At 47.5% G+C, this 25,700-nt stretch overlaps 1 protein-coding gene across 5 annotated transcripts in view; it reads left to right on the top strand.

Annotated features, from left to right (window-relative positions):
- ASH1L (ASH1 like histone lysine methyltransferase) overlaps positions 1-25,700 on the top strand; it is a 77,774-nt gene that overhangs the window by 13,330 nt on the left and 38,744 nt on the right. For all 5 annotated transcript variants that reach the window (XR_014950058.1, XR_014950057.1, XM_085560587.1 and 2 more), the window contains exons 3-6: positions 5,992-10,741; positions 18,426-18,527; positions 23,506-24,220; positions 25,081-25,260. Coding sequence is in view for 3 of the 5 variants with exons in the window: in XM_085560587.1 (XP_085416713.1) it covers positions 5,992-10,741; positions 18,426-18,527; positions 23,506-24,220; positions 25,081-25,260 (5,747 nt within the window). In the remaining 2 variants the exon portion in view is untranslated. The remainder of the gene's footprint in view (positions 1-5,991; positions 10,742-18,425; positions 18,528-23,505; positions 24,221-25,080; positions 25,261-25,700) is intronic.

The raw sequence follows: 25,700 nt of genomic DNA, 5'->3' as shown, positions 1-25,700 counted from the left end.
TAGTAATATATATATAATAATATATTATCTATTATTATAAAATTATATATTATCTTGTAACAGACTTGTGACTACTCTTGAGCTATAGCTGAATACTTACTCCTCTAAAATCTCACAACTTCTAAGACTGATTTTTACCTCTGGAATAAATCATTCTTAACTTGAAAATGGTCCCATCCTTCAGTTCTGATGGTGACAGTGACAGGAGCTGAGGACACTTTGTCACCTGGCCTTGGCTCCAGGCCTGTGTCCCCATCTCCCAGACGCGGTGTTGCTGTCCCTGTGCAGGTGACAGTGCTCTGCTCCCCCTGCCCAGCTGGGCTCTGGAGCTCTGCAGGGACAATTGCTCAGGGTGTAAATGAGATTTACACCCGCCACACCCGCAGGAGAGCTGGGCTGAGCTCAGCCTGACCCCGTGGCCGCAGACTGGGACACCGTGGGGTGTCACATCCTGGAGGGGATGTCCTGTATGGTGTGTCCTGGGGGGTATCCCAAGGGTGTCCTGGGGGTGTATCCCAAGGTGTATTCTGGTGGGATGTCCTGGAGAGGGTGTCCTGGGGCTGTATCCTAGGGTGTATCCAAGGTGTGTCCTGATGGGGATGTCCTGGGGGTGTATCTCAGGGTGTGTCCCGGAGGGGGTGTCCTGGGGGTGTATCCCTGTAGGGTGTGTCCTGAGGGTGTATCCCAAGGTGTGTCCTGGAGGGAGTGTCTTGGGGTTGTATCCCAGGGTATGTCCTGGGGGTGTATCCCTGTAGGGTGTGTCCTGAGGGTGTATCCCAAGGTGTGTCCTGGAGGGGATGTCCTGGGGCTGTATCCCAAGGTGTGTCCTAGGGGGATGTCCTGGAGGGGATGTCCTGGGGGTGTATCCCAGGGTATGTCCTGGGGGTGTATCCCAAGGTGTATCCTGGAGGGGATGTCCTGGGGGGTGTCCTTGAGGGGGTGTCCTGGAAGTGTATCCCAGGGTGTGTCCTGGAGAGAATGTCCTGTACAGGTTGTCCTGAGGCTGTATCCCAAGGTGTGTCCTGAATGGGGTGTCCTGGGGGTGTATCCCAAGGTGTGTCCTGAATGGGGTGTCCTGGGGGTGTATCCCAGGGTGTATCCCAGGGTGTATCCCAAGGTGTGTCCTGGAGAGAATGTCCTGTACAGGGTGTCCTGAGGTTGTATCCCAAGGTGTGTCCTGAATGGGGTGTCCTGGGGCTGTATCCCAAGGTGTGTCCTGGGGGTGTATCCCAGGGTGTGTCCTGTACAGGTTGTCCTGAGGCTGTATCCCGAGGTGTGTCCTGATGGGGATATCCTAGGGGTGTATCTCAAGGTGTGTCCTGTTGGATTATCCCTCTCTTTTTTTTTGATGGGGCAGCCGAGAGGCATTTTAAAAATTTTTATTCCATTTGCAGTCTCATGTGAAGTGTGAGACAATACAGGTGTTATAATTCATGTAATTACAATCAGAAGCTAATAATTTCCTAATTACAATACATTATAAGCATTTCTTGACCTATCAGCCTTAGCCACACCATGCTGTAAATACCTTAAAGCAAGTAATCTAAAATTACCCCTTGTAAATCCTACTACAATACATCTTTCATAGTTCTATGTCTCCAAAGTATCTGGTCTTATTTGCAAAGCCATGCTTTAAAGCTTGTTTCTAGTTCCATTTCTCTCTCAAAAATATCTGTCCTATTCCATGGCATTTCTAAGTCAACATTTCTTATTTCAAAGGTTGCACATCTGTCCAAGGGGGAGGAAGGGCTGTCCTGGGGAGGTGGTGGAGTCACCATCCCTGGATTTTTTAAAAATAGCTTGGATGTGGCCCTCAGTGCCATGGATTAGTTGAGGTGTTGGGGCTGGGTTGGACTCGATGATCTTGAAAGTCTCTTCCAACCCAGTGATTCTGTGATTCTGTGAGTTCTGTGATTCTGTGAGTTCTGTGATTCTGTGAGTTCTGTGATTCTGTGAGTTCTGTGATTCTGTGATTCTGTGAGTTCTGTGATTCTGTGAGTTCTGTGATTCTGTGAGTTCTGTGAGTTCTGTGATTCTGTGAGTTCTGCGAGTTCTGTGAGCTGTGAGTTCTGTGATTCTGTGAATTCTGTGAGTTCTGTGATTCTGTGAGTTCTGTGATTCTGTGAGTTCTGTGATTCTGTGAGTTCTGTGAGCTGTGAGTTCTGTGATTCTGTGATTCTGTGAGTTGTGAGTTCTGTGAGTTCCGTGATTCTGTGAGTTCTGTGATTCTGTGAGCTGTGAGTTCTGTGAGTTGTGAGTTGTGAGTTCAGCGAGTTCTGTGAATTCTGTGAGTTCTGTGATTTTGTGAGTTCTGTGATTCTGTGAGTTGTGAGTTCTGTGATTCTGTGAGTTCTGCGATTCTGTGAGTTCTGCGAGTTCTGTGAGCTGTGAGTTCTGTGATCCTGTGATTTTGTGAATTCTGTGAGTTCTGTGATTCTGTGAGTTCTGTGAGTTCTGTGAGCTGTGAGTTCTGTGAGTTGTGAGTTCAGCGAGTTCTGTGAATTCTGTGAGTTCTGTGATTTTGTGAGTTCTGTGATTCTGTGAGTTGTGAGTTCTGTGATTCTGTGACTTTTGAGTTCTGTTGAGTTCTGTGATTTTTTTGTTCTGGGGGTGTCTGGCATTTGTGTCCAGGGCTTTGTCCTGGGGGGACTCAGAGATGTGTCCCCAAACCCCCCCTGTGTTTAGGGGGGTTTCTGGGAGTGTCCTGGGGTTTTTTTGTTTCCCAGGGGGTGTCCAGGACAGGGTGTGTGTGATGGGAGAGTTGGGCTGACGTGGCTGAAGGTGATTTTACCTGATTCCCTCAGTATATGAGCATTGGAGTCCACTTCTTCCTCTGTTGCCTCTGCAGAGAAAATGTCCTTTTTTATTCCTGAAGTCTGGGGCTGTGCATGATTGCAGTTTGATTTTGGTCTCTGTCTGCAATGGCAGCAATACCTGCTATTCACTTCAACCAAAAATCTGAAATTTTTAATGATACAGAATTGCAAGAAGATGCTTTGACTCTGTGGCTGATGTTGGGAGGTTTTTTTTAATGTTTCTGCAGCCACTGCAACCTTCTCCAAAGGAAACATCTCAAAATGTTTCTGTTAGAGGTTACTGGATGAAATTTTGTCCTTAAAAATTTCCCTCCAAAATGTTTATTTTAATCATGCTGATTATTAAGTATATTTATGGGGAAAAAAAATTCCCTTATAAGAATTTTGGATTTTAAAATGCTGAAAAAAATGACAGACTTTTTTGACTTCTTGAGTGACATCTCACTAGATGCTTCCTGTTTTGCTCTTCATGTTCTTTGAATTAGTTTTCAGTGTGCTTGGAAAACTCACTCACCCTTAGATGAGAAAGAAGCTTTCCAGGGCACACGCCTTCAGCTTTCAAAGGATCTGTGTTTGATGCTAAAGTCTTGTTTTCAGAATCCTGGCATCTTGCTCAGATCAAAGCTGGTGTTTGGAAGGGTTTTGTTAGTTATGTATTTATTATTTAAGTGTCTCCTCAAACCTCCAAGCTCTTTGTTTGGAAGTGGAGGTGAGCAGGGAAAAGCAGAGCCTGCCAAGTGGTGTTGGATACCCAGCAGTGGCAGTGTGAGAGCATCACAGAGCCTGGCCCAGGGGGTGGCTGAAAAAAGAAAAAAGAAGGAAGAGTCTGGAGTGCAAATACAGGGATGAGGAGCTGAATTCCCAAGTCAGTATTGAGGTGGAATTTTGAAATTGGCTGAACAAAGGAGATTTTTCTTCCAAAGTTCTTGTCAGAATTTCAGGTTGTAGCAGTAGGATGCAGCTCTCTGAAGGCTTTAATGCTCATTAGTGGCACTCGGGGTCTGTCCCAGGGAATTCCAGGAGCAGTTGGATTGCAGGCTCAGGGTGGTGTCATGCTGACTCGTGGGTGCCAGACCCCCCTCCTGCCCCATCCCTGGATTTGGGGTGCCTGGGGGTCGCTGCAGAGGCTCCCACATTGCCCACACAGCTGCTGCTCATCTCAGCAGTGTTCAGCTGGATCCAGGCACAAATCCAGAACGTAATTCTTCGTGATCAGCACCAAAGTTGGATTCCAGGGGAATCCAGGCTGCCCCTTCCTTCAGCATCCGTAGGTGTTTGCCATAGGTACAGCTCTGGGATCAGGGCAATGTAATCAAGTGCTGGAAGTCACTGCCATAGCAGTTTGTCTTGCAGAGGGATGAGCAGCTGTGGCATTGATGTTTTTCATTCTGTGTTTAGTGTTTGTTCTGCTAGGTCTCAGGAGGTTTTCAAATTGGGAACAAAATCACGGCATCACAGTGACTTTAGGCTGAGAGGGACCTTAAAGCCCAGCTTGTTCCACACCCCCTGCCATGGGCAGGGACACCTCCCACTGTCCCAGGTGCTCCAAGCCCTGTCCAACCTGGCCTTGGGCACTGCCAGGGATCCAGGGGCAGCCACAGCTTCTCTGGGCACCTGTGCCAGGCCTGCCCACCCTCACAGGGAGGAATTTCTCCCATATATCCGACCTAAATTTCCTCTTTTTCAGTCTGAACCCATTCCCCCTTGTCCTGTCACTCCAGTTCCTGATGAATGATCCTTCTCCAGCTTCCCTGGAGCCCCTTCAGCTTTTCCTGTGAGGTCTGAGGTCTCCACACAACCTTCTCATCTCCAGGCTGAACATTCCCAACCTTTCTCCATAGGGGAGGTGCTCCAGTCCCTTCAGCAATTTCATGGTTTCCTCTGGATTTGCTCCAGCAGTTCCGTGTCCTTCTTGTGCTGGGGACATCAGAGCCCTGGGCAGAATTATCTCATCGAGGGTCAGAGCCTTCCATTCCCAGCCCCTGCGTGGACTGGACGTGTCCCCTGCACTGCAGAGATGTTTTGGGCATTGTGTGTAAAGAATATCCTTCCAAAATCAAAGATGAATTTATTGAGATGCTCTCAGTAGGATTTATGAAGGAATTGGGTATTGCAATTTTTGATTTTAACCTTTACAGAATAAATTTCAAGTTGGGTGAGGCCTGAACTGGAAATGAGTGCGAGTTTCAGCTATTCTGTGTGTGTGCATTAACACCACTCCCTCCCCTCCATTCAAACAGAAGAATTGGACTTATTTCGCTTATTTTCCTGACTGTCAGTGTTGTGCTGGCAGGAGAAGCTGTTGGTGCAGGGGCTGAGCTGCCAGCAGGGCTGTGCAGGGACAGGGTGACAGTGCCAGCCCTTCCAGGGCACTGCTCAGCTGCTGCTCAGCTCCGTGGGAGCTCTTCAAGTGCTCTCACACTATAAATAGCCCAGCACTTTGTTGTTGGTGGGTTTTTATTAACAAACATCAACAGTATTTTCAGAGGATATTTGCAGTAATTGGGGGACAGATTAAATGGTTTGTATTTCCGGGCTGGGAGGGAGTTTGGGTTTTGTTAACATCAGCAAAGCCTCAGCGTGCCCACCGTTTTAAAATTTTGCTGTAGATGTGAATGTCACTATTATTTGCAGAATGTGTTTATTTTATTATGTTTATTTGCTTATTTAAATTACTGATATTACTGTTGTTTGGTTTAAAATTAATAGGGTCATGAAACCTATAATGTGTATATATATATACATATATAAGTGTATATATATGTCCTATGCCATAGCATTATATATATATTATATATACATATATCTACAATATATACATTATATATCTACATTATATACACATTATATATGTATCTATAATATATTATATATATATTTTTATATATATTTATTTATAGATATCTTTATATATTTTTATATATTTATATATAATATATTATAGATATATCTATAATATGTGATATATATTATATAGGTATTTTATATATATATATATATATATATATATATATATATATATAAAATATATTTTAATACAAATTAACATTTATACATTAACCCTGATACCAGATCAAGTGTTAATCACCTAAACATAAAAAGATACTGTGTTACTCAAACTGATTCTTTGTACCCTCTTCCTAAAGGTTTTTTTTTTTTGTTTCTTAATTCTTAGGACCCTTCAAAGTCTTACAAGAAAGCTGGAGAAGTTGCATCAGTTGAGTTACACGTGGAAGAAGGTATCGAAGTAGAACCAACCCCTTTATCTAAGAAAGTTTCCCCACTGCATTCTGAAATGACAGATTATATAAAGTCATCTCCTCCGACTCTTATCAGTAGCCATAATTCTGACTTAAAGGATAGAACAGAAATTAACGGAGCAACAACCGTCACGGAAAAATTGGCTCAACTTATTGCAACTTGTCCTCCTTCCAAGTCTTCCAAAACAAAGCAGAAGAAGCCAGGAAGTGGAAATGGAGCTACATCTGGTTTGGTGAAAGACTCTGGGAAGAAGCTGCCAGGAGCCATAACCACGAGTGGGTTGGTTAACAAAGATTTGGTGAAGAAGCTGCCGGGCTCTGGGATTGCTGTTGGGTTGGTGAACAAGGACTCAGGGAAGAAGCCATTAGGGATTGGCAGCGCAGCCATACTGCTTAACAAAGACTCTGGGAAGAAGCCCCAAGCAATCAGCCCCTTAATTGGATTGGTAAGCAAGGACTCTGGGAAGAGGCCTCCAGGGATCAGCACTCCAACAGGGTTAGTCCACAAGGATTTGGGAAAGAAGCAGCCGGTGACCAGCTCTGCAGTTGGCTTGATCAGCAAAGATGCGGGGAGGAAACTTCCAGGGATCAGCACTCCAGCTGCACTGACTAACAAGGAGCCTCTCAAGAAGCCAGTAGGGATCAGCACTCCAGCAGGATTGGTGAGCAAGGATGCTGGGAAGAAGCTGTTGGGAATAAATAGTCCTACAGGTCTGCTTAACAAGGATTCTGGAAGGAAGATGCCAGGGCCTGGGAACAGCACAGCTCTGGTTAGCAAAGACTCTGGAAGGAAGACACCGGGGATTGGCAGCCCGATGGGACTGGTCAGCAAGGACCCTGGGAGGAAGATGCCAGGAATCAGCAGTCCTGTGGGATTGGTTAGCAAGGACTGTGGGAAGAAGCCAGCAGGGATTGGCAGTCCAGCTGGCTTGGCTAACAAGGACTCTGGAACTCTGAAAGCAGACTCCCTCATGCCCTCCTCAGAGCCCTTTAAGCTTCCTTGCAACTCAAACCTCAGTAGCCTTGAAAGCCATGAGCCTGCGGATTTACTGAAGGAAAATACTACCAGCAAAACCTTTGAGAAGCACATTATGAGACAGAGCAAAGAAAGTATCTTGGACAAGTTTTCAATTCGGAAAGAAATCGCTGATGTAGGCAAAGAGATGTTCAATGAAGGAATGTGTGTTCCACAGGATGCCTACTCATCCAGTGAAAAAGGGATTTATGAAACGTCGAAGCACGAAAAGCAGCCTCCAGTTTATTGCACTTCACCAGACTTCAGGACAGGAGGTGCCTCGGAGGTGTCGACAGCCAAGTCCCCGTTCAGCGCAGTGGGAGAGGGGAATCTCCCATCTCCTTCCCCCACAGTGTCTGTCCCCACCCTGAACAGGAGCCTCTCCACAGCCTCCTCCCAGCTGGCGTCCAACTCGTTGCACTTAAGCTCCACGGCAGAGCTCTTGGAAGGCATTTCAGATCCCATGGGCAAAACGCCGTTCTCCTCGGACAGCTCCCTGCTGAGTCTGAACAGGACATTGAACCACACCCTCGGCACTGATTTTAAAGGTGCTGAGAAAGACTTAAGCGATTCAAAAGCATCTTACGTGGAAACTTCAAGAACAAGTCCTCCCACAGGGAAAAAGCCCATTTTGGCAGCTGAGACGAGCATCCACGCTACTGTCACCCCTTCAGTAGTTAGTTTTACCAGCTTGTTTGGTAGCAAGCAGTTCCTCAAGATCGGTGCAATAGCTGCATCCGAGAAATCCTGCCAAGGAGCAAAAAACCTGAGCAGCACTCAGCAATCAAAACCTTTAAAGAAAAGAAAAGGAAGGAAGCCACGATGGACTAAAGTGGTGTCAAGAAGCGCGTGCCGACCTCCAAAGGGTCTGGAACTAGAAAGGTCAGAGCTTTTTAAAAACATTTCATACACTGCACTATCGAGCAGTAATTTGGAGCAGGCCAAATTCCTGAAGAACATCGGTTCGTCCTCATTTGTGGAGCATGAGTTTGTCAAACATCAGTTGCCAAAGCTGAATGAAGCTAGTGGACAGTCTCTGGCACTGCTGGCTGAGACTGACAAACAAACTCAGAAGTTCTACAGCGCTCACAAACAACCCTCTAGCTTGTGCATGTCGGATGATTTCTTACCTGACATATACAAACCCAAGAGAGGAAGACCTAAAGCCAAGGAAATGCCAGAACTCGAAGGTCCCCCCAAAAGAACTCTTAAGATCCCAGCATCAAAAGTCTTCTCAGTGCAGTCGAAAGAAGAGCAAGAACCTCCGATTTTGCAGCCCGAAGTCGAAATTCCCTCCCTAAAACAAAGCTTATCTGGACAAGCTTTTCCTAAAAAGAGAGGGAGACCTAAAAGGCAGATCCGGTCGTCGATTAAAATGAAACCACCTATTCTGTCTGTGGCACCTTTTGTTGGAACAGAGAACTCAAGCAAGATGGGGCCTGACGGTGAACAGCATCGACCTGGGGAGTTCTTTGAGAGGAAGGACCAGCTCCGAGGGCCAGAAGAAGTCCAAAGCCCCAGTATTTGTAGCATGAGTGATTTGGAAGTAGACTCAGACAGAAAAGTTGCCAAGAGAAATAATGGACAGTTAATGAAAACAATCATTCGAAAAATAAATAAAATGAAAACTCTGAAGCGAAAGAAACTTCTGAATCAGATTCTGTCCAGTACAGTGGAACCAAATACCAAAGGGAAGATACAATCCAAGCTCCACAACACCGTGTCAACTCTCGCTGCCACATTCGGTTCAAAACTAGGCCAGCAAATCAACGTCAGCAAGAAAGGAACGATTTACATAGGAAAAAGGAGAGGGAGGAAACCTAAAGCTGTCCTGAACGGCATTTTAGCCAGCAGCGCTGCCAGCCTGACGGTTCTGGAGAAGTCTGCCCAGCAAGCTCCTGGCACCTCCCTAGGACAAGTCCTTCCCCACCTGCTGCCCTCGGCAGCGAACCCCTCGGAGATCCTCCCGTCGCCGGTTTGCTCGCAGTCCTCGGCCGTGAGCGGCGGGCAGAGCCCCGTGAGCAGCGAGGCAGGGTTCATCGAGCCCAGCTCGGTGCCCTACCTGCACCTCCACCCCAGGCAGGGCGGCGTGGTGCAGACGCTGGCCATGAAGAAAGCAGCCAAGGGCAGGAGGAGGTTGTCCCCACCCACGCTGCTGCCCAACTCCCCGTCGCACCTGAGCGAGCTGACGTCGCTCAAAGAGGCCACCCCGTCCCCCGTCAGCGAGTCCCACAGCGACGAGACCATCCCCAGCGACAGCGGGATAGGCACGGACAACAACAGCACCTCGGACCGAGCGGAGAAGTTCTGCGGGCAGAAGAAGAAGAGGCACTCGTTCGACCACGTGGCCCTCATCCCACCCGAGACTTCCACCGTGCTGAGCAACCTGAAGGAAAAGCACAAGCACAAGTGCAAGCGCCGCAGCCACGATTACCTCAGCTACGACAAGATGAAGAGGCAGAAGAGAAAAAGGAAAAAGAAGTACCCTCAGCTCCGGGGGAGGCAGGACCCTGATTTCCTAGCCGAGTTAGAGGAGTTAATAAGTCGTTTAAGTGAAATTAGAATAACCCACAGAAGTCACCACTTCATACCCCGAGATTTGCTGCCTACCATTTTCAGGATAAATTTCAATAGTTTCTACACCCACCCTACTTTTCCTTTAGATCCTTTGCACTACATTAGAAAACCCGATTTAAAGAAAAAGAGAGGCAGGCCTCCAAAAATGCGGGAAGCTATGGCAGAAATGCCTTTCATGCATAGCCTCAGCTTTCCCCTGTCCAGCACCGGGTTCTACCCCTCCTATGGCATGCCTTACTCCCCTTCTCCCCTGGCAGCTGCTCCCATAGGATTAGGTTATTATGGAAGGTACCCTCCGACTCTTTACCCTCCTCCACCCTCTCCTTCTTTCACTACCCCCCTGCCCCCACCTTCCTACATGCATACAGGCCACCTGCTTCTCAACCCCACCAAATACCACAAGAAGAAGCATAAACTCTTGCGCCAGGAAGCTTTCCTCACCACGAGCAGGACTCCTCTGCTGTCCATGAGCACGTACCCCAGCGTCCCACCCGAGATGGCCTACGGCTGGATGCTGGAACACAAGCACAGGCACCGCCACAAGCACCGGGAGCACCGTTCCTCCGAGCAGCCCCAGGTTTCCATGGACACCATCGCGGCCAACAGCTCCTCCAGAACGGTTCTGGAGTCCTTGAAGCGCTACAGGTTTGGGAAGGAGGCTGTTGGAGACAGGTACAAACATAAAGAGAAACACAGATGCCACATGTCTTGTCCTCACCTGTCACCTTCCAAGGGTTTGCTGAGCAGAGACGAGCAGTGGGTCAGGAGAGAACCTTCGGAGTCTAATTCCTTGGCGCTGGGATTGCAGACCCCTCTGCAGATAGACTGCTCCGAAAATTCCCCAGCTCTGTCCCTGGGGGGATTCACTCCCAGCTCGGAGGCGGCCAGCAGCGATGAACACACAAACCTTTTCACAAGTGCAATAGGCAGCTGCAGAGTCACCAGCTCTGCCAGCACCAGCGGACGTAAAAAGTTACCCGAGAGCCCCGGACTGTTCGGCGGGCAGGACGCGGCGCTCAGCCGGCCCCTGCGCAAGGAGCCCGTGCCTGCTGCCCTGGAGAAGCCACTGGCAGGTAAGGGAGTCAGGCTTTCCCCGGGGCTCGCTGGGTTCTCTTGGACCAAACACCTGCAGCAGGGGGAAGGTGAAGCTGTGGCTCTGCAGGGATCGGCGCCGGCTCCGGCCCTGCCCTCGCTGGGGCTCTGTTCCTGCAGGGTCAGCGCAGGGGATCTCCCCCAGAGCCACCCACAGCACTCTGTTCCTCCTCCCAGCAGGCTCCTCTTGCTTCCTTACAGGCTAAGGATGCTTTCTCATGCAAAGCTCTTTGCTTTTTCCATACAATTTTAATTTTCTGGGAAAGTTTCTCACGATTTTTGATATTTTCAAAGCCATTTTTCTGTTTGAAGTTTGGTTTGGTTCAGATCGAGTGTTGCTGCTACTGTTGTGAGTAATGTTTTCATTTAAGAAACTGTTTCCTATTCCTTTTGTAACTCCATTTTGGTAATTCCACAATCTCTGTTGCAACAGAGCTTTCAATCCCTGCCTTGAGGCCTCTTGCAACACCTCAGAACAGCTGGGGTTGATGCTGGGGATGCCTGAGACCAAACCTAGAAATTTGGGATTTATTCATGCTTGGGAAATGCAACTGACAGCCCCGAGCAAACCTGGAACAGGGGGAGCAGGAACAGGAACTTGTCATTTGCATAACATTAAGGAAAATAAAAGATAACCTGCAAAAGGGCAAGTGCAGCTTGTGCTCCTGCCTGCTTCCAGTGTGTGAAGGAAGCCCGAGCTGCTTCTCCCTTCCCATCTTCCTGAATTCTCCCTTGAAGTTTAAATCGTTGTGACTAATATTTCACAGAGCAAGAACCAGGTACCAGGACTGAAAAATCCCTCCTCACATTCCTGGCTCTCATCTTTCTCCTTTCCCCTGGGATACTCCTGCTCTGATGCCTGCTGCCACCTCCTCTGCTCTGCACACCTGTGTATGCACAGGGATTTTCTCTTGATTTGGGGGGTTTGTGTTTTCCTTCTTTATTTTAAGCACAATTGGATCTTTGACAAATTCATATCTCTTTGTGCTGCTACTGAAATTGTTTGAGGTGGTGAGAGGAGTGTGGAGAGGGCAGCAGAACCGTGAGATTGCTTCTCCTGCAGCGATGGAAAGAGAAGTTCCAAGTGCTCAGAGGGTTAAATTCGGTTCCGAGGAGTGAACTGGTTGTGGGAACCTGTGCAGCTCTGGGAACTGGGAGATGTTTTCCATTGGAGTGAATCATCTGACCTGGGTTTGTGTGAGGAATGACCCAAGGGAGGGGGAGGGCAGAGATGCTTTTTGGGAAGGCTCTGCCTGCGCCAGGAAGTTTGAGCGATTCCTCGAGCTGGGATGTCACTTCCAGGCCATTCCCACCTGGAGCTTGGATATTTTGTGAGGCTGGCACTTGGATTGGCGTCCAGCTCGTTCCCAGTGAGCTCCCAGTGCCCCACATCACTTGGAAAACTGAAACCACATCTGGTAAAAAGCCTCAGGAAAGGGAAATGCCAGACTGTGGAGATTGAGATCCATGCCAGTTTGCATGTTGTGTTTGGGGTGTTTAGGTTTTAGCCATGGTGCCAAATGGTGATTCTGTATCCATGACCATGGATTAAAGATTAAAGGAAAGGCACAGATGGAGAGAAAATCTTTGGTGCATCAGTGATCGTTTATTTATAAAACCAGATGCAGTGTAGGTGCATGGTGGAGAGGTGCAGGATCAGAGACTTGGAATAAACAGTCAGGGATCAGCATCAGGGAACCATCCAGAATGGGTCTTTGGGATCCATAGGGAATGTTTGTGATGCTTTATTTCAGCGTATTCCATGTGAAAAACCATGGAATGCTACCTCAGCTCCGCATTTTGAACATAAAACTGGCTGAACAAATTCTTTTTACGATGCTGGCCGATGGCAGGGGTTTGCCCATGTCTGAGATAACCGGTGTTACCGGGGGGCAGCCCCAGACCGTGTGCCAGTCCCTGTCCCGAGGAGTCCCCGTTCCTCTCCCGAGGCTTCCCGGTCCCTGTGTCCGTCCCTATCCCGAGGAGTCCCAGTCCCTATTCCGAGGGGTCCCTGTCCCTGTGTCCATCCCTGCCCCAAGGGGTCCCTGTCCCTGTGTCCATCCCTGCCCCAAGGGGTCCCTGTCCCCGTCCCGAGGAGTCTCTGTCCCTGTGCCAGTCCCTCTCCCGAGGGGTCCCAGTCCCTGTCCCGAGGATTCCCGGTCCCTGTGTCCGTCTCTTCCCAGGGGGTCCCGGTCCCTGTCCCTGTGTCCGTCCCTGCCCGAGGGTTCCCAGTCCCTGTCCCGAGGAGTCCCTGTCCCTGTGTCAGTCCCTGTCCCAAGGGTTCCCGGTCCCTGTGCTGGTCGTCCCTGTGTCCATCCCTGCCCCAAGGGATCCGTGTCCCTGTGTCCATCCCTGCCCCAAGGGATCCGTGTTCCTGTGTCCATCCCTGCCCCAAGGGACCCCTGTCCCTGTGTCTGTTCCTCCCCGAGGGGTCCCGGTCCCTGTGCCGGTCCCTCTCCCGAGGGGTCCTTGTCCCGAGGATTCCCGGTCCCTGTTTCCGTCTCTTCACAGGGATTCCCGGTCCCTGTCCCTGTGTCCGTCCCTGCCTGAGTGTTCCTGGTTCGTCCCTCTCCCGAGGAGTCCCGGTCCCTGTCCCGGTCCTTGTACCGAGGCATCCCGGTCCCTGTCCCAAGGGGTCCCGGTCCCTGTTCCGATCCCTGTCCCGAGGATTCCCGGTCCTTGTGTTCGTCCCTCCCCGAGGGGTCCCGGTCCCGGTCCCGAGGGGTCCTGGTCCCGGTGCGGGTCCCTGTCCCGAGGGGTCCCGTTCCCGTTCCCGTTCCCGCCCCGGGGCCCCGGGAGCGGCGGGCAGCAGCGCCCCCTGGCGGCTCCGCCGCTCCTCTGCCGCGAACCGCCGAGCCCGGTGGGACGGGACCGGGGCACCGGGACGGGACCGGGCCACCGGGACGGGACCGACGGGACCGGGGACACCGGGACGGGACCAGGGCACCGGGACGGGACCGGGGACACCTGAGCCGGGAGGGGACACCGGGATGGGACCGGGGCACCGGGACGGGACCGGGGACACCTGAGCCGGGAGGGGACACCGGGATGGGACCGGGGCACCGGGACGGGACCGGGGACACCGGGACGGGACCGGGGCACCGGGACGGGACCGACGGGACCGGGGACACCGGGACGGGACCGGGGCACCGGGACGGGACCGGGGCGCCGGGACGGGACCGGGGACACCGGGACGGGACCGGGGCACTGGGACGGGACCGGGGCACCGGGACGGGACCGGGGACACCGGGACGGGACCGGGGACAACGGGACGGGACCAGGGACACCGGGACGGGACCGGGGCACCGGGACGGGACCGGGGACACCGGGACGGGACCGGGGACAATGGGACGGGACCGGGGCACCGGGACGGGACCGGGGCACCGGGACGGGACCGGGGACAATGGGACGGGACCGGGGCACCGGGACGGGACCTGGGCACCGGGACGGGACCGACGGGACCGGGGACACCGGGACGGGACCGGGGATACCGGGACGGGACCGGGGACACCGGGACGGGACTGGGGACAACGGGACGGGACCGGGGCACCGGGACGGGACCGGGGCACCGGGACGGGACCGGGGCACTGGGACGGGACCGGGGACACCGGGACGGGACCGGGGACACCTGAGCCGGGAGGGGACACCGGGATGGGACCGGGGCACCGGGACGGGACCGGGGGCACCGGGACGGGACCGGGGACACCTGAGCGGGTCCCGGGATGCTGAGCGGGGTTGCGGGTGTCACACAGGGGCCCCTCCCGGAGCACCGGCTGGGGCAGCCCCCGGGATGTGCCACCGCTGACCCCTCGGGACAGGGACCGGGAACCCTCGGGGAGGGACCGGGAACCCCCAGGCAAGGATGGACACAGGGACCGCTCGGGATAGGGACCGGCACAGGGACCGGGACCCCTCGGGAGAGGGACTGGCACAGGGACCGGCACAGGGACCGGGACCCCTCGGGAGAGGGACCGGCACAGGGACCGGGACCGCTCGGCACAGGGACCGGCACAGGGACCGGGACCCCTCGGCACAGGGACCGGCACAGGGACCGGGACCCCTCGGGAGAGGGACCGGCACAGGGACCGGGACCCCTCGGGAGAGGGACCGGCACAGGGACCGGGACCCCTCGGGACAGGGACCGGCACAGGGACCGGGACCCCTCGGGAGAGGGACCGGCACAGGGACCGGCACAGGGACCGGGACCGCTCGGCACAGGGACCGGCACAGGGACCGGGACCGCTCGGCACAGGGACCACCTCCAAAACCTTCTTCCTCTTTCTCTGTTATGAATTTACAGTCCATTCTCACTCCGAACACTAACTCCCACTGTTTAATTTCCGTTTTCAATCCCAGCTCCCAGGGGATTTGGTTAATGTAGACTTTTTTTTAATTCAATGAATCTTGGAGTTCCTCAGGAGGAAAAGTCACCCTGGAATGACAGACCTGCTACAGCAGCTCCCTGAACCCAGAGGGTCAGAAGAAAGTGAAACTCATGGGTTAAGAACTCTTTAATAATTGAAATAAAATGATATATAATAATAACAGTAGTAATAATTGTCATGGAAAGGACAGAGGGAAATAAAGCCCAAGAAGCACAAGGCAGAAGTGCTCAGCACCAACTGGGGCTTGGAGCAACCTGGGATCATGGAAGGTGTTCCTGACCATGGCAGGGGTGGAACAGGATGAGATTTAAGGTCCCTCCCAACCCAAACCACTCCATGATTCTGTGAATAAACCCCAGGAAGCACAAGTGATGCCCAGTGCAGCCACTCCCCAGCAAAAATTGGGGAATGCCAGTCACCCCCACTGGATCAGACCCTCTGTGGTGTTGGAATATCCTGGGATCATCTGTCCTGGCCCTGCTGGCAGAGCAGAGTTAAAGAATAAAGTAGGAATTTATTAAGAGACCTCAACAGATCCATCTTGGGCAGCACAACCCAAAATGGCTACAAAAATGGACGAGTCTCACACTTTTTTATGAGTTTTGGTCCATTAACATATTAGAGCTAATTATCCAATTACAGCTCCAGCCCATGCAGTCCCATCCTTGTTTTTTCTCTCTTCAGCCCACGTTGTTTGTGCTCTTGGGCTGAGATTTGGATCATTTGGCCTTGGTCCCCAGCTAGAGCAGGAATTGTTTTGTCTCCCTGCTCTTGGGGTTTCCCTTGAGGCACTGAAGCCCCAGGCCGTGGGCAGGGGAAGAATTTTGGGCCTTGATTTTGGGCAGAAATTCAGGGTCCTGCTGTCACCTTTTGGAGGATTCTTTGAGGAAGGCAGGGAAGGGCTTGTTCATGATGAACCATATTTTGAAGTGGAACAGCAAAAATCTGGTTTTTTTGCATCCTGGATTTTGTCTTCTCAATATTTTCAGGATATGCACATTCTCCTCTTGCACTACCACGTGCATTTTTGCTTATCTGGGGTTTTACACCGATCTGAGTTTTTAATATCTCAGCATTTTCATAACTGCAATACCAGATTTTTCTATGACATTTTCACGACTCCCACAGCCTTTGCTTTCAAGCGTAACTGGGATTCTCTGAAAGTCGAATTTTTAGGAAAATAAAACAGTTTACTGTAAGAAAATATTTACAGTGTAAAAAGGGAAACAAATAGCTTGTGTTCTCAGCAGAGCTGCCATTCCCAGCCCTGTCCCTTCACCCTGCAGCAGTCGTGGGATTTCTGTATCTTTCTAAAATTGGTTTAACTCAAGGCATGGCAGTTGTGCTTCCTGCTGCCTGGTGACATCACCCAAGGATTTAGCAAGTACCAGCAAGCCATGTGTGCTGGGAACACAGAGTGAAATGTGTTCTGCAGGTGCCTAAAATCCAGTGCTGCTCTGAGTGTAGATAATCATCATCCTCACTTGTTTAGGCCCCAGGGCTTTAACAGCTTTGCCACGATGGACTGGAGCAGAAATATTTGTGTTTTTTATTGTGGCAGGATCTTGTAAAGGAAAAGCAACGCAGCAAGGGGCAAATCTAAAGAATTTTAAAATCCTGGGGGTTTTCTTTTTTGGCTTTTCACCTGTCTGCAGTTCCTGGTGAGCTGTTCTGCCCAAGGAGGGCAAGGGAATGCTGTTCCTGGATGAGGTGACCTTCCAGCACAGAGGGATGGGCTCAGCAGCACAGAGCCACCCAGGGCTTCACCTCCTTCCCAGTGCCCTGAATGCTGGGACAGATCCCTGAATGGGATCAGTTATCCAGAGGGACTGGGGGAGTTGGGATTGCTCATCCAGAGAGACTGGGAAAACTGGGATTGCTCATCCAGAGGGGCTGGGAGAGCTGGATCAGTTATCCAGAGGGGCTGGGAGAGCTGGGATTGCTCATCCAGAGAGACTGGGAGAGCTGGGATTGCTCATCCAGAGAGACTGGGAAAACTGGGATTGCTCATCCAGAGAGACTGGGAAAACTGGGATTGCTCATCCAGAGGGGCTGGGAGAGCTGGGATTGCTTATCCAGAGGGACTGGGAGAGTTGGGATTGCTCATCCAGAGAGACTGGGAAAACTGGGATTGCTCATCCAGAGAGACTGGGAGAGCTGGATCAGTTATCCAGAGGGACTGGGAGAGCTGGGATTGCTCATCCAGAGAGACTGGGAAAACTGGGATTGCTCATCCAGGGAGTCTGGGAGAACTGGGATTGTCAAATCTGGAGCAGAGGATGCACAAAGGAATCTCTTCCCAGCTGGGAGGGAATGAAGAAAAAGGAGTGAAACTGGTTCTGGTGGTGCCCAGCAGCAGGAGTCCCACTGGAGTTCAGGGAATTCTGATTGTGCAGAAGAAATTGGGGGTCACAGTGATGGTGAGGGAATTGCAGATCTGGGAATCTGTGTCACTGGAGGTGTAGAAAACCCAGTGGAATGTGGTGGCCCTGAGCAAGCTGACCCTGTTTTGAGCAGGGTGCTTGGTTTTGGTAATCTGCAGAGGTCTTTTCCAAACTCTTCTGAAAATCGAGGAGTTTGGATTCACTTGAGAGTAGGAATATGTGGGGGACTTTCCCTTTCCTTTCCTTTCCTTTCCTTTCCTTTCCTTTCCTTTCCTTTCCTTTCCTTTCCTTTCCTTTCCTTTCCTTTCCTTTCCTTTCCTTTCCTTTCCTTTCCTTTCCTTTCCTTTCCTTTCCTTTCCTTTCCTTTCCTTTCCTTTCCTTTCCTTTCCCTTCCCTTCCTCCTTTTCCTTTTCCCTTTTCATTTCCCTTTTCTTTTTCCCTTTTCATTTCCCTTTTCTTTTTCTTTTTTCCTTTCCTTATTCCTTTTTCCTTTTCTTTTTCCTTTCCTTATTACTTTTTCCTTTTCCTTTTTCCTTTTTCATTTTTCTTTTTTCCTTTCCTTTTTCCCTTTTCCTTTTTCCTTTCCTTTCCTTTAATTTTTCCCTTCCTTTCCTTTTTCCTTTTCTTTTCCCTTTCCTTTTTCCTTTTCCCTTTTTCCCTTCCTCACAAGCTAATTCTGCTGGTTAACACTACGTGCTTTCTTTACTCGTGCTTTGTTTGCCACTGGCCTGTGAAATCCCCGCTCGGCGTTTCCTTCCCATCCCTCCCTGCATTCTGGGAGCACACCGGTGTTCCGAAGGCACGCCAGAGCAGCCTGAATTTGAGCCTTCAGTGCTGCAGTGGCCCAGCCAGACTGAAATGATGTTTTTGTGCCTTTTCCCTGCTCTGCCTTGCAGGCACTTTGCCAAGCCAGGACAAGCCCTCGCAGAGGCCGTCGGAGAGCACGAGCTGCAGCCCTTCCAGGAAGAGATCCACTTCAGAGAGCACTTCTTCTCCAGGCAAGTCCTGCTCAGGGACCTGGTTTGGGATCCCTGGGTGCTCAGACCTGTGCTGGGACACAGCATGGCTGGGAGAACCTTTTCCACTGGCATTTTGAGGGACGGGAGCTGTGGGTTGGGTTGTAGAATTGGGAGACTCGAGCTGGTGCTCAGAGTTTGGTTCCTCACCAGCTTCAGTTAGGAGCTCAGGGCTTTAATCCAGACCTGTGAAGTTAATCAATGAATTAGAGGAATAAATGAATTCCTGCTCTGGGCAACTCACAGGAGGATCAGGCCAGGCTGTGCTGTGGGGTTTTCCTGCTCACATGAGAGAATCCTGCCAAGGTGATGGAGGGTGACCGTGGCAGCCACATTCTTCTCTCTCTCAGGATTTTTTCACAGAAGAAAAAAAGAGAAAACAATTTCTATTTCTGCTCCTTGTTTTCCCATGTGGAATGTGTTTAGAGAATTGTTTAGCTGGGGGTGATTGCTTAATTAGATTCTGGTGAGGATTGTTTGAGCCTGATGGCCAATCCAACACACCTGGGTCTGCACTCTCAACAGAGGGTCACAAGTTGTGAGTTAGGATAGTTAGGAAAAGTAGGTGTGTAGTTTTAGTATCTCCCTTAAATAGTATATTAATGTATTATAGTACAGTTATCATAAAGAAATCATTCAGCCTTCTGAACTGGAGGCCAGGCATCATCATTTCTCCATGGCAGGGAGGTGCAACAAGAGGGTCTTTAAAGTCCCTTCCAACCCAAACCATTCTGTGATTCTGTAAAAATAGAATGCGAGCTCCCCTGGGGTTGGACAGAAGAAAATCCAGCAGCTTGACCCATTTTCTAAGACACGCAGTTGCAGAAACGCTCCGATTGCCAGAATTCAGACGTTTCTCAGACTCCCAAACTGACTGCAAATATGTAGTAAATCCCTGGGATTGGTACTTAGAGCTAGTTATGGTTTCCATCTAGGAAGGATGTGCCAAAAGTGCCATTTCCTCCCTGCTTTAAGCAGATGTTGACAGCAGCTGCTGCATTCAGCCTGTGCTGCAGGAATCCTTCGCAGTGGGAAAGGAATCTTCCTTTTTCCTCTGTCTCAAGCCCTTTCTTGCCCTCACTCGCTTGAAAGGGGCAGCTGCAGTTGTCCTCAGTGGGAATGGGAAGTGTTAAAGTCGAGGAGTGCTTTGTGCAGGACACGAAGCGCGAGTTAATCAGCTTCAAAGTCAGCGAGCTGAGGATGCAGCTGAGCAGATCAGTCACTGCTGTTATCCCTGGAGCTGGAATTCGGGTGGGTTGTGGTGTTTTCCCTGGAGCTGGAATTCGGGTGGGTTGTGGTGTTTTCCCTGGAGCTGGAATTCGGGTGGGTTTCCGTGCGTTTGTCAGAGAGGAGCTGCAGCTGTCCCAGCCCTCAGCATCCCTCCCCAAGCAGCAGCTCCAGGGCACCCATGGGAGATGGTGCTGCCTGAGGGTCCCGAGCGGGTGAGGAGCCCCAGCTCCATCTCTCAAGGAGAAAACCAAGGGTAATTTATTTGTATTATTTCATCTGGAACGCAGAGCTGGAAGTGGAAATGCTTCCAGGTGTCTTGGAGCTGTTGGGGTGTCCTTGTCAGCTCACAGCAGGAGGATTCTCCTGTCCTTTGTCACCAGGAAGAGCATTGTCCAGAGGAGGACTTTTAAAACATGTTTTGCTCTTTCTCCTCCACATTGTGTATTCTCTGAAGCACCTTTTCATTTGCACTTAAAAACTCCTGATTTTGACATGTTAGTGAGGAATGCGTTCTCCAGAGTAACACAATTGGATTGCTAGGCACTGAAGAAAAATATTTCAAAATATTTAAACTAGAAAAGGCTTCAAGAATAGCTAGAAAATACTTTTTTATTTGCATTTACAAACTCCTGACTTTGGAATCTTAGTGAGGGTTGTGTTCTCCAGAGTAACACAATTGAACTGCTGAGCATGGGAAAAATATTAGAAAATATTTAAACTAGAGAAGGCTTCAAGAATAGCTAGAAGACTAGAAAATACCTTTTTATTTGCACTTAAAAACTCCAGACTTTGAAATCTTAGTGAGGGTTGTGTTCTCCAGAGTAACACAATTGGATTGCTAAGCACTGAAAAAAAATATTTCAAAATATTTAAACTAGAAAAGGCTTCAAGAATAGCTAGAAGGCTGGAAAATACCTTTTTATTTGCACTTAAAAACTCCTGACTTTGAAATCTTAGTGAGGGTTGAGTTCTCCAGAGTAACACAATTGGATTGCTGAGCACTGGAAAAATATTAGAAAATATTTAAACTAGAAAATACTTCAAGAATAGCTAGAAAATAATTTTTTATTTGCATTTACAAACTCCTAACTTTGAAATGTTAGTGAGGAATGCGTTCTCCAGAGTAACACAATTGGATTGCTAGGCACTGAAGAAAAATATTTCAAAATATTTAAACTAGAAAAGGCTTCAAGAATAGCTAGAAAATACTTTTTTATTTACATTTACAAACTCCTGACTTTGGAATCTTAGTGAGGGTTGTGTTCTCCAGAGTAACACAATTGGATTGCTGAGCACTGGAAAAATATTAGAAAATATTTAAACTAGAAAATACTTCAAGAATAGCTAGAAAATAATTTTTTATTTGCATTTACAAACTCCTGACTTTGGAATCTTAGTGAGGAATGCGTTCTCCAGAGTGACACAATTGGATTGCTAGGCACTGAAAAAAAAATATTTCAAAATATTTAAACTAGAAAAGGCTTCAAGAATAGCTAGAAAATACATTTTTATTTGCACTTAAAAACTCCTGACTTTGAAATCTTAGTGAGGGTTGTGTTCTCCAGAGTAACACAATTGGATTGCTGAGCACTGGAAAAAAATAGAAAATATTTAAACTAGAAAAGGCTTCAAGAATAGCTAGAAGGGTAGAAAATATTTAAACTGGTTGTGCTTTATCTCTCTAGATTTATTTCCTGCGTGAATTAGCCTTTCTCTTTTGCCCAGATAACTTTGATTTACCTTTATCCAATCAGTTCTGTCATCATCAGCCTTGTCTATTTGGTAGAAAAACTGCAAGAGCAATGAAAAAAGTTGTTTCAGTACTTCCAAACTATAAAAAAAAAAAAGAAAACTGAGTTTAAAAAGATATCAGATGTTTCTCCATTTTTTATCAGGATTGAGTTTTTATGTGCACAGGGGATTTTTAATGTTGAATAGAAAGAAACTTGAGGGCTCTGTGAGCCCTCATTGCTTTTTGCTGTTAGAAATGGGCGATTATGTGGGAATAAAAATGGGGATATTTGTATATATTGTATAGCATATAATATTGTATTATATATTGTATATACTATATATTATATATATTAATATAATATATATAATTATATATTATAAAATCAAATAGAATATTATAATATTATATCTATATGATAATATAGATATATAATATATGTCTAATATTATATTATATATTATTATATTAGATATATATTATATATTGTATACATTATATACATATTATATATTGATTCTATAGATATTCTGTAGATATATATTTAGATTATATATATTATAGTTATATATTATAGCTATATCTTATTAGAGAGGATATAATTATTATAGATTATATATATTACATACATTATATGATCTATTATTATATTAGAATTATATTATTAGAGTTATATATAGTACATTTAGATGATATATATTATAGTTACATCTTATAGATATATCTTATTATGGACCTACGTAATTATTATAGATTATATATATTACATACATTAGATAGATTATATATATTATAGATATATAATTATAGATTATCTATATTGCCTACATTATATGATCTATTATTATATTAGAATTACTGTATTATTACAGTTATATATAGGTATATTTAGACTATATATATTATAGATATATTTTATGGATCTATATAATTATAGATTATATTACATACATTAGATAGACTATATATATTATAGATATATCATTATTATACATTATATATATTACATACATTAGATAGATTATATATATTATAGATATATAATTTTTATACATGATATATATTACATACATTATATGATCTATTATATCAGAATTACTATGTTATTAGAGTTTTATATAGGTATATTTAGACTATATATTTTATAGATATATCTTATAGATATATATTATTCTAGATCTATATAATTATTACAGATTATATTACATATATTAGAGAGATTATGTATTATAGATATATCTTATAGGTATATTATTCTAGATCCATATAATTATTACAGATTATATTACATACCTTAGATTATATATATTATAGATATATTTTATAGATACATTAGATAGATTATATATATTATAGCTATATCTTATAGATATATAATTATTATAGATTTATATAATTATTACAGATTATATTACATACATTAGATAGATTATATATCTTATAGCTATATCTTATATAATTATTACCGATTATATATAACATACATTATATAGATTATGTATATTACAGATTATATCCATTACATACATTATGTGATCTATTATTATATCATTATAATATAATATAATATAATATAATATAATATAATATAAATTAGAATATATTACATATATTATATATAATATATATAATATATTATATAATTATATATAATATATATAACATTTATATTATATTATATTATATTATATTATATTATATTAATTTTATTATATTTATTATATTATATTATATTATATTATATTATGTTATATTATAGTATAGTATAGTATAATTATATTATGTCATATTATATTATATTATAGTATAGTATAGTGTAATTATATTATGTTATTCTGATATAATATAATATAATATAATATAATATAATATAATATAATATAATATAATATAATTAATATGTTATATCAGAACGAGTGCATTGCTCGAGCCGCGCTGCAGAGACGTGCAGGGTGGCAGCCTCGCCGCAGCCCCAGGCCTCACGTGTGTGTGTTGCAGGGGCGGCAGCGCCGGCCCGCGCCCGCCTGGCGCCCGAGGCCGCGGTGGACTCGCTGCTGCAGCGCCTGGCGCAGCCGGACGGGCCCCCCGCGCTGGACAAGGGCCTGGAGGCCGTGCTGGCCGCGCCTCCTCCGGGCAGCCCGGCCCGCAGCCGCTCCCGGGAGCCAGCCCTGGGCAGGCAGGACGTGCCCGGCGTGCCCGGCGTGCCCGGCGGCGAGGGCACGGCCCGCCCGCAGGAACGCCTGCCCGGCAGCTACTCGCCGCGCCACCTCAAGAGGAGCGTGGTGGAAGCCATGCAGCGCCAAGCGAGGAAAATGTGCAATTACAACAAGATCCTGGCGACCAAAAAAAACCTGGACCACGTCAACAAAATCCTGAAAGCCAAAAAGCTGCAGAGGCAGTCGAGGACGGGCAACAACTTCGTCAAGCGGCGGCCGGGGCGGCCGCGCAAGTACCCGCTGCAGGCCGTGGTGTCCGTGCAGGCGTTGCAGGCGGCCAGGATGGTCAGCCAGGAGCTGCAGGACGGGGAGCAGAGCCGCAGCCCCCTGCGCCTGGGCCCCGACACCATCACCGACGTCATCGAGGCCGTGGTGCAGAGCGTCAACCTCAACCCCGAGCACCGCAAGGGCTGGAAGAGGAAGAGGTGGCTGCCCGAGGAGCAGGCCAGGAAGAGGCACAAGGCTTTGCCTGAAGACGAGCAGGAGAGCAACAAGAGGTGATTTCCTTTGCACTTTTGTACCTCAGTTGGTTTTAGGTTTCAGTCGTTGAGAACATTTCAATCGTCTTCTGCTTGATTTTATGAAGGAGTTCAGTGTAGAGGGAACCAACGTGTTGTCAGGGTACCGAAAACACCCCAGAAATGAGAATCTCAGGTGATCTAAAACTGTTGGTTCTGTTCTTGTGTTGGTGAAGGATTTATGTGAAGAGTTGGTAACAGGGTTACTGATGAGGGGCCACAGATTGTTCCTTCATCCTGTGTGGAATGAGGAGCCCTGAAGGGTCGTGTGTGCCATGGGATCTACTCATGGAGATCACAAATGCAAAGTGAGGTCAAGTGATGCAGATAAAGAGTAAAACTAAAGCAGTCACTGGTAAAGGCACACACCAAAAATCTCTCTCTGATCTCACCATCTCACACTCATCCCCAAAGTCATCAATAAACAAACTCTGTCAGGAGTTCTCCTTTCCAGAAATGTTCAAGGGCTGCTCTGTGGCTCTCCTGAAGGCTGAGGAAAGGGTTACCACGTGCTGGTTTTAGAGTGCAAAAGCAGAAAGCAAGAGCTGCCTTCTGAATTACTCAGCTGAGGCTCCAAGGGATAAACATTAGCAGTACAAACAACATTCTTTTTGTAATAATAATATCACAAAAAGAATCATGCTTTTCTTATGATTATACTTAACCCCCACTTGATCATGATCATTGAGTCGCATTTTTTTTTAAGTAGTTGAGACACCCAGAAATTCAGAAACATGAACTTTTTATGCTGACCAGATTTGAGAGAGGAATAATGAAATCCTGTGAGATGATCTTAATGGGAAGGGGATTTTTTTTTTAATCTCCACTTTTTCTTCCAGTTTCTCTGAGACAGCAGCTGAACCTCCCAGTCCACATGAGGCCCTTGGGAAACCACCTGAATCTGAAACCCCTGAGCAGCCTTTGCCTCCTCTAACCCAGCGTGAGAAGAAAGCCCCTCGGCCCCCAAAGAAGAAGTACCAGAAGGCTGGGCTCTACTCTGATGTCTACAAAACAACAGAGTAAGTAAAACAGAGCAAAACTGCTCTCTGATAATCCAGGGGAAACTCCTTTCACCTAGAACCATAAAGAGCTGCCACTCATGAGCAGGTGAAATAAAACCATCAACATAAGTGAAGCCTGTGGAGAATGATGTGCATGATAATTGTCAGAACCTAACCCAGTGAGGATGTAAAATGTAACTCCAGTCAGAAAACAACCTCGAGCAGGCTGGAAGTATTTCTGGTTATCAGCTTTGAAGAAGAGATTTATTCAAGAGTGTTAATAGTCCTGGCAATCCAGGTGCTGGGAGAGCTGGATGTGTGCAGGTTCTGAGCAGGATTGGAGCAGAGTGTCTGCAGAGAAGGGGTCATTAGGTTCCTGTTTTCACTGGCTGAATGGTGACAACCGGTCATCTTCTGTGTGAAAGAATTCCAGCTATGCACCCAGTTCATTTCACAGT

Source organism: Lonchura striata, chromosome 25, assembly GCF_050655825.1.
Source record: "Lonchura striata isolate lonStrDom1 chromosome 25, ASM5065582v1, whole genome shotgun sequence".
NCBI classification, from domain to species: Eukaryota; Metazoa; Chordata; class Aves; order Passeriformes; family Estrildidae; genus Lonchura; species Lonchura striata.
The sequence above is the reverse complement of the archived record's forward strand: the minus strand, read 5'-3'. Positions and strand labels throughout refer to the sequence as shown.